The 11,589-nt window shown below is 52.2% G+C and overlaps 1 protein-coding gene across 3 annotated transcripts in view; it reads right to left on the minus strand.

The window, feature by feature from the left end:
• Positions 1 to 7,938, minus strand: part of SFXN5 (sideroflexin 5) — a 101,038-nt gene extending 93,100 nt beyond the window's left edge. For 2 of the 3 annotated variants that reach the window (XR_003992158.1, XM_030491414.1), the window contains exon 1: positions 7,846 to 7,938. Coding sequence is in view for 1 of the 3 variants with exons in the window: in XM_030491414.1 (XP_030347274.1) it covers positions 7,846 to 7,902 (57 nt within the window). In the remaining 2 variants the exon portion in view is untranslated. Of the gene's footprint in view, positions 1 to 7,408; positions 7,521 to 7,845 lie in introns of those variants that run through there. The other variant, XM_030491415.1, reaches the window with a different exon arrangement.
• Between the last annotated feature and the right edge of the window lie 3,651 nt (positions 7,939 to 11,589).

Below are 11,589 nucleotides of genomic sequence, written 5' to 3' on the forward strand. Positions count from 1 at the left end.
CAGAAGACATTAAGTTAGTCCAAGTTTCTCCAAATGAGGCAACTGCATTGAATCTCCTTCAATCCCACATCCAGGCCAGGATTCTGGAGGGAGCAGCTTTGTTAATAAAGCAACTGGGGAAGAAAACATTCTAATGGGTAAAAAAAGCATTTTCCCCATCCTGCTTCATGCCCTCATGTGCAGAGATCACAAAAACCAGGGGAAAAGCAGCAAATCAAGGTCAGTCTTGGATGGAGAGAGCTACATGAAAGCGAGATGAATGGCAGGGTGAGAGGGGTGGAAGTCCTCAGTTTTACACCTAAAACATCTCCAAGTCAATTCCTGGTTCCTTACACTGTGCCATGAAAAGAACAGCCCCAAAACAATTAAGGAGTATGAGTGTGAACGAGATTTGTTGTGGGTTTTTTAACCTCTGGTGAAGGAGAACCTCATTTTTCCTTATCAGCAGCTCCCTTTGCTGTGGTCTCTCTGAAAACCACCTAAAATGAGACCAAATACAACCTAAGAGCAAAGTTGTCTTCTTGAAGCTGCATCTAAACATCATCCCTCTGATTTCGCTGCTCAGCCCTCCTAAGCAGCAGTATGTATGTATTTACCACGAGTGTCCAGCCCCTGACCAAAAACATCCATTGTCTTTCCTGTCCAGCCATGGGACTTTGTGGTTTCCCTTTTCAGATGACCATGGAAAGCTGCTTCACTGCTAGACCTTGGTGGTTGCTTTTCCATCATCCAGGCTGCTTCCTGCTTCCCAGGTTTAGCCTCCTGACCAGAAGCCAACAGAATGTGTTTAGTTAAAGCCTGGTATTTGCTTTCACAGAGCTGCAGGTGAAACAAAAGGCAAAAAACCCCAAATCCAATAACTCAGAAATTTAGGGGAAAATTAAATCAGATCCAACCCCAGCGCCTCAACTGCAAATCAAGACACCTTCATGAGCATAACCACAAAACTGATCTCACAGAACAGAGCAGATTTTGCTCTCCAATCCCAATCCAAACACTTTCCAAGTTTCTACAGGATAAGTAGGAATTAATTGCCAAAATACAACAGTTTTGCAGGCTGAGCACAGACAAGAATACTTTGAGAAGGGCTTCTACTTTGGACAAGGGCCTGTAGGGACGGGACGAGGGAAATGGCTTTACCCTGCAGAGGGGAGATTGAGATGAGCTCTGAGGCAGAAGCTCTTCCCTGTGAGGGTGCTGAGGCGCTGGCACAGGGTGCCCAGAGAAGCTGTGGCTGCCCCATCCCTGGCAGTGTTCAAGGCCAGGTTGGACACAGGGGCTTGGAGCAACCTGCTCTAGTGGAAGGTGTCCCTGCCCGTGGCAGGGGGTTGGAGCTGGAGGAGCTTTAAGGTCCCATCCAACACAAACCAGGCTGGGGTTCTATGATCATCTTCTACTGTACATCATACATGAACTGCTTTCTTTTCCCATACCTCCTTCTGACCCTTTATCCTCCATCCTTTCTCCATCATTCCATGCCCATTATAATTTAGTAAGGGGAAAGCAAGATATTGCCAGCTCCCTACAAGGTTTGAACGAGACACACCAGCTCTGCATCCACCCAGCAAACCAACAGTTGTTAGGACAAGTGAATGGGATGAGATTGTTCCAGTATTTAAAGGGTGGCTACAAAGAAGATGGAGACTCCCTTTCTACAAAGATTCCCATGGGAAAGACGAGGGGTGATGGGCACAAGTTAATCCTGAGGGCATTCCCACTGGACACACGAGGAAAATGTTTCACATTGAGAACACCCATTGGAATAATCTCCCCAGGGAAGTGGTGACTCCCCAACACTGGACACTGTTAAGACTGGGCTGCACAGGGTGCTGGAACATCTAGTCTAGGTCATGCTGTGCCTGGAAAGCTTGGACCAGAACATCCTTGAGGTCCCTTCCAACCTGGGATTCCATGGCTCCGGGAGAGGACCAAGCCCTGGGGCACAGAAACAACCAGGCACCACTCAGTGAGCAGCACAGCAGCAGCTCTGCAGCACGCTGCAGTCAGCAAGACCCAGACTGAAGTGAGAATTCAGGATGGTTCCCTTCCAACAGGATCATTTCCAGCTCTGGCCATCGCCCTCATGCAGGGATGAAGCCTACAAGACACTCAGAACCTTGACCTTCAGCTCCCCACTATCCACCTATGGCCTTTTCACCATTTGATTCCTGCAACATTTGCTGTAGTAAACAGTTATCTGGAAGCCAAGTGAATAACACAAATTCCCTGTGATTAATGGCAGCTATTTTGGGACCACTTCTCATCAGCCTGCAGCAAGATGAAGTCCTGCAAAGCGGTTGGGAATATTAATTCCCTTCCATGGCACAGCAGTTCAGAGCAAGGACGGGAGCTGCACATCACAGACCCAGCTTACTAAAGATGCCAGATCCAGCTGATTCCCAGATAACAACTAGGAAGAAAACTACTCCTTGAAGGCTCAAGAAGTGTGAAGAAGGACAGTGATAGACAGGTAAGTGACTATTAGTAACCATTTGGTTATCACCTTAAAGAGGGTGAGGATTCCTTAAAGGATACCTAAAAGAGGGGAGATTGAGCTGGGATCTCAGGAAGTTGTTCCCTGTGAGGGTGCTGAGGCGCTGGCACAGGGTGCTCAGAGAAGCTGTGGCTGCCCCATCCCTGGCAGTGTTCAAGGCCAGGTTGGACACAGGGGCTTGGAGCAACCTGCTCTAGTGGAAGGTGTCCCTGCCCATGGCAGGGGTTGGAACTGGATCAGCTTTAAGGTCTTTTCCAACCCAAACCAGTCTGGGATCCTCTGATTCCTCAGAAGTGGGCAGCCCTGGGAAGAACAGGAGATACAACTTGCACCAATTTAATTGCAGTGTGATTTCAAACAGCATTTAATTAAGCCAGAGCAAGAGGCAGGCAGATTTTTGGGGTGGTGGTTGGGTTGGGTTTTTTTGAGCTAAAAACTCAGCCTTACGTCAGCTTTAAATTAATTAGGAAGAGATTTAAGCTGAACCAAACAAAAGTAGGAGAATTCAAGCTGCTGAGCAATGGGACTCTGGCAAGGGCCAGGCAGCAGAGCTGTGTAACTGCACACACGCTGCAGTGAGCCCAGTGCAAGCTTAGGTTAAGGCTGTGGACTCTGTTGTTTGATGCTCTCAGTTTGACTTGAAATATCAAAGAGCCTGTGTGGGCTCAGGAGTAGCTGCTGCATCTCAGTACCTTCAGCGACAGGTCTGAGCATGAATGGGAATGCACCAGGAAGCAGCATGGAAACCTTTCACTGGTGTTACACGGGGTTTATGTCTTGTAGGACAAAACACAAAACCAAACTCCTTGTTTAAAATCCAATCCTGGCTGATAGAGATGTAAAAAAGTCAAGGAATGGCTGGTTTTGGCAGGTTCTGTGAAGTTCCCAGATAAACATCAAGCCCAAAGGTGTCTGTATTCCCTTCTCTGCTCTGCAATTCACCTGCAAGCGTGTGTGCAGGACCCAATGGATTGTACAGGATAAACCGGGACAGCACATCTTCAGGGCTGAGAGAGTCATGTTTGGTGAGAGCAAACACCACTTTACACATTCCAACCCCATCTCAAGCTGCTTGTACACACTGGGATGGACTTGCATAGGCAAGAGTTGAAGCACTTATGAACCAAGGTGCTGGAGCGAGGCCAGAGGAGGCCCCGGAGCTGCTGCGAGGGCTGGAGCAGCTCTGCTCTGGAGCCAGGCTGAGAGAGCTGGGCTGGGGCAGCCTGGAGAAGAGAAGGCTCCTGAAGGGGACACCTTAGAGCAGCTCCAGTGCCTAAAGGGGCTCCAGGAAACCTGGAGAGGGGCTTTGGACAAGGGCCTGGAGGGACAGGACAAGGGGAATGGCTTTAACCTGCCCGAGGGGAGATTGAGATGAGCTCTGAGGCAGAAGCTCTTCCCTGTGAGGGTGCTGAGGCGCTGGCACAGGGTGCCCAGAGAAGCTGTGGCTGCCCCAACCCTGGCAGTGTTCAAGGCCAGGTTGGACACAGGGGCTTGGAGCAACCTGCTCTAGTGGAAGGTGTCCCTGCCCGTGGCAGGGGTTGGAGCTGGAGGAGCTTTAAGCTCCCTTCCAACACAAACCAGGCTGGGATTCTATGACAGTGATGACCTTTTAGGAGAGAAGAGTTCCATTCACTTTCTTAAGGTGGAAAATAACCTCACACTGAGCAGCACAAGGAGAAACGTTTGTGTTCCCATTGCAATACAGCTCTGGTTCCTCCTGCTGCCTGTAACTGGGCTTTTGGCAACCACAGTGTGCAAGCTGCAAGGCATTAAGCTCCTGAGAAGTGCATCTAATCAACAACATCTTTATCTGTGTGTTATTGCAAGGGTTATCTTGGACACGGGAGGCACACAGTGGTTTTGATAAGAGGGGTAATAAACCTTGGCTGGGCTTTAAACTCACCAGATTAAAGCATAGGAAGAGCAGGAAACAACAATTTTTAGCACTAACGTCCTCATGAGCCTGTTCTGAGAGGGGCATGTGTGAAGTTCGAGCATTTAAACCCTCTGCAAGGTCAAGCTCTGACAGCAGCACATCCCCACCAATGCTGTTAATGGTGCAGGGAGAGAAACGGCATGTGGGACCAACAGGATCAACCCTCCTGAGCACACCACGTGCTCCATGACTGTTTACAGAGCTGGTCAAGGGATAGAAGATGTTTATGGGGCTGGTTTGGGTTTGTTCCTCTTTATTTCCATCTCCTTCCTCTGAGGGATCTAAGATCTGCGGCTCCTTTTTATGTCCATGAGTTGTGCTTGTTGAGACGATCACCCTCAACCTCAGCTGGGAAGGAGACACCTCACTCTTGTCCTGTGCTTCCAGTCCTCCTGCACTAACCAGGACAACCTCATACTACTTTATAGAGGGCTGACCCCCATAAAAACATCAGAATTTAACCTCCTCCAGCATTTTACCCCCTTGGGTAGCAAACAGCAGCACCCACATCTTATTTACACCCTTGCTGTTAAGGTTTCCTCAAGTCTTCTGATAGAAAATGCATCTATTTTGCCACGGTAAATACCTGGGCTACAGGCAAAGACCCCAGAGCACTGGGAACACACATTGAACTCTGGCTTCAGAAGAAGGAGCACTGAAATCCTTAAGGAAAAAAAGAAGGGGGAAAAAAGTAGGGTATAGCTCACAAATCAGAGCTACTCATCAGAAAATTAAGCCCTTCTCACACATTCTCAAGCCTGAGAGTCCTCATTTCATCTTTCACCTAAAAATAGCCGGTTTCCACTGGGAGAAAGAGGCTCTTTCCAGCAAAGAAATCCAAAATAAAGGTGACTTGGCAGAACCCACTTGCCCAGATATCAAGAAAACCCAGTAAACTGCAAAACAAGGGAGGGGAAAAGAGGATTTCATAAGCTGCTAAGGTGGTGCCAAGGGAAGGAAACCACCCTGAGCTCCTCTGAACCAGATCCGAGTTTGCTCTCCAAGGGTTTTGTTCCTCACACACAACTTCTCCTTGTTTTCCCCCCGCAGGGATCAGCTCCCTGCATCACTTCCAGCCCCAGTTCTAGTCAAACCTTCCCTTAACCAGCCCCAGACCTGCTCCCAGCCAGTGCTGCAGAGGAAAATAAGTGCTGGCATCACACAGGGCTATGGCTGGAATTTAAGCAGCCACCTGAAGCGGCACTAATCCCTTCCAAGACAAGCAAAGCATCCTTTATCAGCCAACACCGAGATCCTAAAACCAGATAAACCCTTGCAAAGAGCCACTGAACAGAATGGGAAAGGCACAGATAGACAAGGATCTGGGTGTTTAAGAGCTGCAGATCCACTGGGCTCACCGTGTTGTTCCCCTGCACTGCGGAGGGAAGTTTGGTGGCAAACCCCAAGGTCAAGATGAGGGAAATCATAGAATCATGGAAAGGTTTTGGTTGGAAAGGACCTTAAGATCATCCAGTTCCAACCCCCTGCCATGGGCAGGGACACCACACACTAACCCATGTCACCCAAAACTCCTCCAACCTGGCCTTGAACACCACCAGGGATGGAGCATTCACAATATCCTTGGGCAACCCATTCCAGTGCCTCCCCAACCTAATAATAATAACTATAACCATCTGCCCTAGAGATGAACAACTTCAGTTCTGTTGGGTCGTGTGATGAGGGCGGGATGTGTCACAGGAAAGGAATAAAACCACTACAGAAGAGAAGGGGAATGATTGCCAATGCTCAGCACAGCCCTTTGGCGATGCACCCCCAAAGGACGCAGTCCCAGGGGTGCTTATGCCAGTGGGTTCCACAGCGGGGTGAGGGTTAATGCACCCAGCTCCTCTCCCAGGGGTGGCAGCGAGGAGGGGACGTCTCAGCTCCCTCACACACACCCCCCCCCATCATTAACATCCTGCCATAGCCCTCGAAACGTTTTCTAAATGTTGCTACAAGTGACAGTCGCTCCTTAATGAACAGAACGCACCGATTCTGTGCCTGACTCGCTGCCAAGTGTGCCTCGAATCATCTGTGGTGTCTAGAAGGGAGTAGCGTCTCCTCCTCCTCCTCCTCATCTCCTTATTAAAAAGCTCCATCTCCCCAGCCTGAGCATCCCTCGGCTCACACAGCCGAGCAGGCTCCTGCCACGGGGAAGTCACCTCTTCCTTGTGTTGCTCCAAGGAGGTTCCCTGCCATGTCCTTCCATACAGGTGGTGGGGAAAAGAGGCACGGAGATCCACCAGCAAAGAGCTGGCCCCTATGGGGAATCAGCAACTGGACTCCCAGCAACCCAAATGGGTGGCTTTGGTCAATTGCGAGCTGCAATTAGCGAGTCAGATGGTTGGCAAATAGTGGTCCTGTGCAGATTTCATGTGGATGGTGGGAAGAGTCTCCTTGGAGACTGCCCCAATAGTCACAGACACATATTAATGAGCAGACTCATTCTTGAGCTGGTAGCTGCAATGGCTCATTCCTCTCCTGAGGAATCCTGCCCAGCTCAAGAGCGACAGAAGGATGGTTTATGGGAATGAAGAGTGGTCCTTGTCAGCTGTGGGGTGGTAGGAACCCTTCAGAGTGCTTACGAACGAGCTGTGGAAGGCGGCAGCAGGGACGAGCACCTCTGAGCCCTGCACCAGCATCTCCTCACCCGGCTGCTGTGCTCCACAGACCTTCCTCACCATGCTCCAGCCTCACACACCGTCCCAAGCCACCTTCCCTCACCTCCAACACCCCACACGATGCCACTCCATGAGCATCAGCCTCTGCCCTGCCACGACCTAGACCCCATGGGGTGGCCAGGTAAACCCTTGGCACCCACAGCCCGTTCTAAGGCGGCCAAAGGGACAACCGGGGACCGGCTCTGGCTCCTTCACCCGTCGGCTCCTTCCTACCACCGGGACCCTGCAGTGGAGGCCCCGCTCCCATCCGGAGGCAGCTCCTCACCTCCCTACAACCCTGTGCTCGCCGCCCCGTACCGGAGTCGGTGGGAAGGCTGCGGCCACGCCGTGCGCCGGGACCCAGCCAACCCCGCTGCCCTTGTCGGCGGCCGCGGGGCTCGAACCCGCGGCTCTGGTGCTCCACGCTCGCCCCCCCCCTCCTCGCTCAGAGCCACAGGGGCACGGCGGGACGCGCCAATCACCGCCCGCCGCTGGAGCCGCCGCGAGGCGGGGGGCGGCGGCTCTGAGTGACACTAGCGCGGACCAATCGCGAGGGGGGGCTGCGAAGCAGCCAGCCAATCAACGCGCAGCCCCGGGGGAGGGCGGGGGCAGGGGAGCGGGGGTCTCTCCTCACCCGGGGTGGGGGGGGGTAGGGGGGGTGCGGGGACACGGAGCCGCGCACGGGGGTTGCGGGGAAGCGCCTCCCGCCGCCGGTCCCTGCCCTTCCCCGCTCCCCTCCCCGCGGCCGGCGGTACCTGCTCGAAGCGCGGCTTCCCCAGCTGGAACGGGGGATAGTCGGCCGGCTCCGCCATCCCCTCCCCGCGCCGCAAGCGCCACTTTAAACGGCCTCCCCCCGCCAGCCGCCGGGCCCGCCCCTCGAGGCGGCGCCGCGCTGATTGGCTGAGACCCACCGCAGCTCCCGCGGGGCACGACGGGAAATGGAGTCCGGCTGCTGGGACAGAGCGGGCACCATCGGCAGCCAATGGGAGGGCGCGGGGGCCGCGGGGCAGCATGGGAAATGGAGTCCGAGGGAGAACGTGAGGGGAGACCCCGAGGGGGGGGATCTCCTCAGGGCAGGAGAAGCGGCACGAACCGTGATAGAGTGTTTTGGGATGAAGGGAGCTTAAAGCTCCTCCAGCCCCAACCCCCTGCCACGGGCAGGGACACCTTCCACTAGAGCAGGTTGCTCCAAGCCCCTGTGTGCAACCTGGCCTTGAACACTGCCAGGGATGGGGCAGCCACAGCTTCTCTGGGCACCCTGTGCCAGCGCCTCAGCACCCTCACAGGGAAGAACTTCTGCCTAAGATCTAAATCTCACTTCAGATAGATTAGGAAGAAACCCCATGGTCAAAAATACAGGAGTGACTTTGGAAAGCTCAGCAAAACATGAGATAACTGCGTGCTGAGAGGAACTTGGTTCATTAGAACACTAAAATCACACCTGCTGAGATAAGGGACCTTTGCCCACAGACATTTAATCACAGGACATGTGCAGTGAAATATACACGGTGTCTTTAAACAGAGATGAGTTGCAGTTCTGGTGTCCTCAGCATCAGAAGGACGTGGAGCTGTTGCAGCGAGTCCAGAGGGGGCCACGAGGATGATCAGGGGCTGGAGCACCCCCATATGAAGACAGGCTGAGAACATTGGGGCTGTTCAGCCTGGAGAAGAGAAGCTGCGTGGAGACCTCAGAGCAGCTTCCAATGGCTGAAGGGGGCTACAAGGATGCTGGAGAGGGACCTTCATCAGGGACTGGAGTGATAGGACAAGGGGTGATGGGTTCAAACTGAAACAGGGCAAGTCTAGGTTAGATAGAAGGAACAAATTCTTCCCTGTGAGGGTGCTGCCACTTCCCCACATCCATTCTCCTTTTTATGAAGAAACAGCTGAATTTAGCAATCAACAGAGATGTCTGAAGCAACCAGGCAACAGAACTCTGTTCTTCCTGCCCTGAGAGCACGTACACCTCGTGGCACACACACACACGCTTCTGACCACTTCATGAGGGACTCACTCCAAAAAGTCCTTCCTCTTTTGAGCACAAACACTGTTTCTCAGTGACACGGCAGTCAGGAGATAGGTGGTGATAGAGGATCCACAGGAACGTGACGTGGAAAGTGGATGTTTGCCTTAAAGCTGGAATTGAGCAAATAATAACACGCAGCAAGGTGAAAGCCTAAAAGCTTCTGAAGAAAAACCCCTTAAATTTCATCGTTTCCTTGTGGAAATACATTGATGGAGCTTAACAATTGCTATTGACCTTTAAAATACGTGATTACAAAGAAAGAATTGGCAATCTGGGAATAAGAAGTTTACTCGGATGCAGATGTGTTTGCCTGTGTCCTCAGTGCTGGGATTTGTGGAGCTAAAGGAGGGGCTGGGGGCAGAAGGGATGTGTGTGAACTGTCTCCGGAATCCTCTTCTCTAGATTAGTGGGATAACAAGTGTCTGACCCTTCAAATGCTGCTGAAATTGTTTGGGGGATTAGGATCAATGCTCTGAGGAAGAGCAAAGGGTCAGTAAATAGAGTGGAGGGGAGGATGGAGCAGGGGAGGATGGAGCAGGGGAGGATGGAGCAGGGGAGGATGGAGCAGGGAAGGCAACCGGGGTGTAAGAGGAAGGATTGGAGCAGCAGCAGCGAAAGCAGCAGGTTACAGAGCAGGGCAGGAACAGATTTTCCATCTAAAGAGGAATTAAACAATAGACCTGAAAAATAAAACCCTCATTTTTTGCTGTACAGGATAAAACATGAACATAACACTTTGCTGTGGGGATGCAGCGGCTCTGCTTTATGGAACGTGGTGCTGATTCTTCTTGATTTCCTGTCTCTTCCCATCTGCAAGAACAGTTTCTGGTTTTAGGCTTATTCAGCACTGATCCCCTTCAATGCATCCCAAACCTCCTGCAGCTCTGGGTAGAAAAGGAGCTCAGAGTGTCCAGCCTGGCCTTGAACACTGCCAGGGATGGGGCAGCCACAGCTTCTCTGGGCACCCTGTGCCAGCGCCTCAGCACCCTCACAGGGAAGAGCTTCTGCCTTATATCCAACCTGAACTTCCCCTGTTTCAATTCAAACCCATCACCCCTTGTCCTATCACTACGGTCCCTGATGAAGAGTCCCTCTCCCTTCCCTCTAGGCAGGGTCTAACACTGCTCAGAGCCCTAAAAGCCATCCTAAAGGGAACAACAAACCCATTGTGCTGTGAGTAACGCTTCACGAGGCAGCTCTCCCTTGTCTAAGGGTTTCATCCTGCACTTCACAGCGCAGCCAAATCTCTCCACTTCCTAAGGATGATATCCCAAACCCCTCCGTCTCCTTGGAGGGGGAATCTCCCTCCCTCCCACCCCAGCCAGAGCCAGGGAACTGATACAATCCCTAATGTTGACACACTAAATGTTTGGTAACAACAGAGGGGAGAGAATCTGTTTATCTCAAACCCCATTTGGAGTGACATAAGACTATCACTTTTTTGGTTAAATACCAGAAAGAATATCAATTCTTTGGCTGATGTCAATCTCACCAGATCCATGGAGACTGACAGCTCATGTTTCCTGGGCTGGGGAAGGAGGAGGAGGAGGGGGAGCTGCTTCCTCACATCAATGACTGGTTGACAATCATGTTTCTTTCCATTTTGGTGGGGAAAAAGCACCCAACCATTGAGTGAGGGGCTCTGGACTGAGGATTGGGTGCAAGGGTTTGGTACCAGGGGGCTGCAGGGGTGGCCTCTGTGAGGAGCTGCTGGACGCTTCCCCCATGTCCAACAGACATGATGCCAACAAGCTCCAAGATGGACCCATCAGCAACAGTGGCAGCTCCTTTGGGATTATGGATTTGAGAAGGAGAAAAGAGCAACTACAGCTGGAGAGCGTAAGAACATGTGAGAGGAGCAGCCCTGCAGAGCCCAAGGGCAGGGCAGGAGAAGGCAGGAGGTGCTCCAGGGGTTCCCCTGCAGCCCATGTTGGTCCATGCAGAGCAGGGTGCAGGGAAGCCCACGCTAACCATGACCTTCCTGCTGCCTTGTCTTTGGATAGTCTTTCAGAGGATCACAGTTCAGTGCGTTGATCCCATGGAGCAGCATTCCCAGCATTCCCATCCGGCCTCATGGGGTTTACATGATCCACCCAGACAGGTGCTGAGCTCCTGATCCAGCTAGAGGAAAAATAACCCGGGATTAGAGCTGACAAAACGCTCCTGTTGGAGCAGCACAAGTGATTTAGGGAAGCTTAAAGGGTTCATTTGTCTGAAGGAAAAGGCATGAAGAAAGGAAGCTGCAGCCTGGAGAAGGGGAAAAGGTGGGATTAGGGCAGAGCAGCTGGAGATGCAGGGCTGAAGATCAGGGAGAACCCTCAGCACTTCATGCCCTCGAGGAGCAGGTACAAGTGCGTGTTCCATGAGTGCTGGTACTGATGGAGCTGGTTTCCTCACCAGGCACCTGAGGCTGCTCTCTCTGGTGGCTACAACACAGGATGAGGTCTCTCTCCATCTCTGGCAGTGTTCAAGG

The sequence above is a fragment of the Strigops habroptila genome, chromosome 7 (assembly GCF_004027225.2).
Source record: "Strigops habroptila isolate Jane chromosome 7, bStrHab1.2.pri, whole genome shotgun sequence".
NCBI lineage: Eukaryota > Metazoa > Chordata > Aves > Psittaciformes > Psittacidae > Strigops > Strigops habroptila.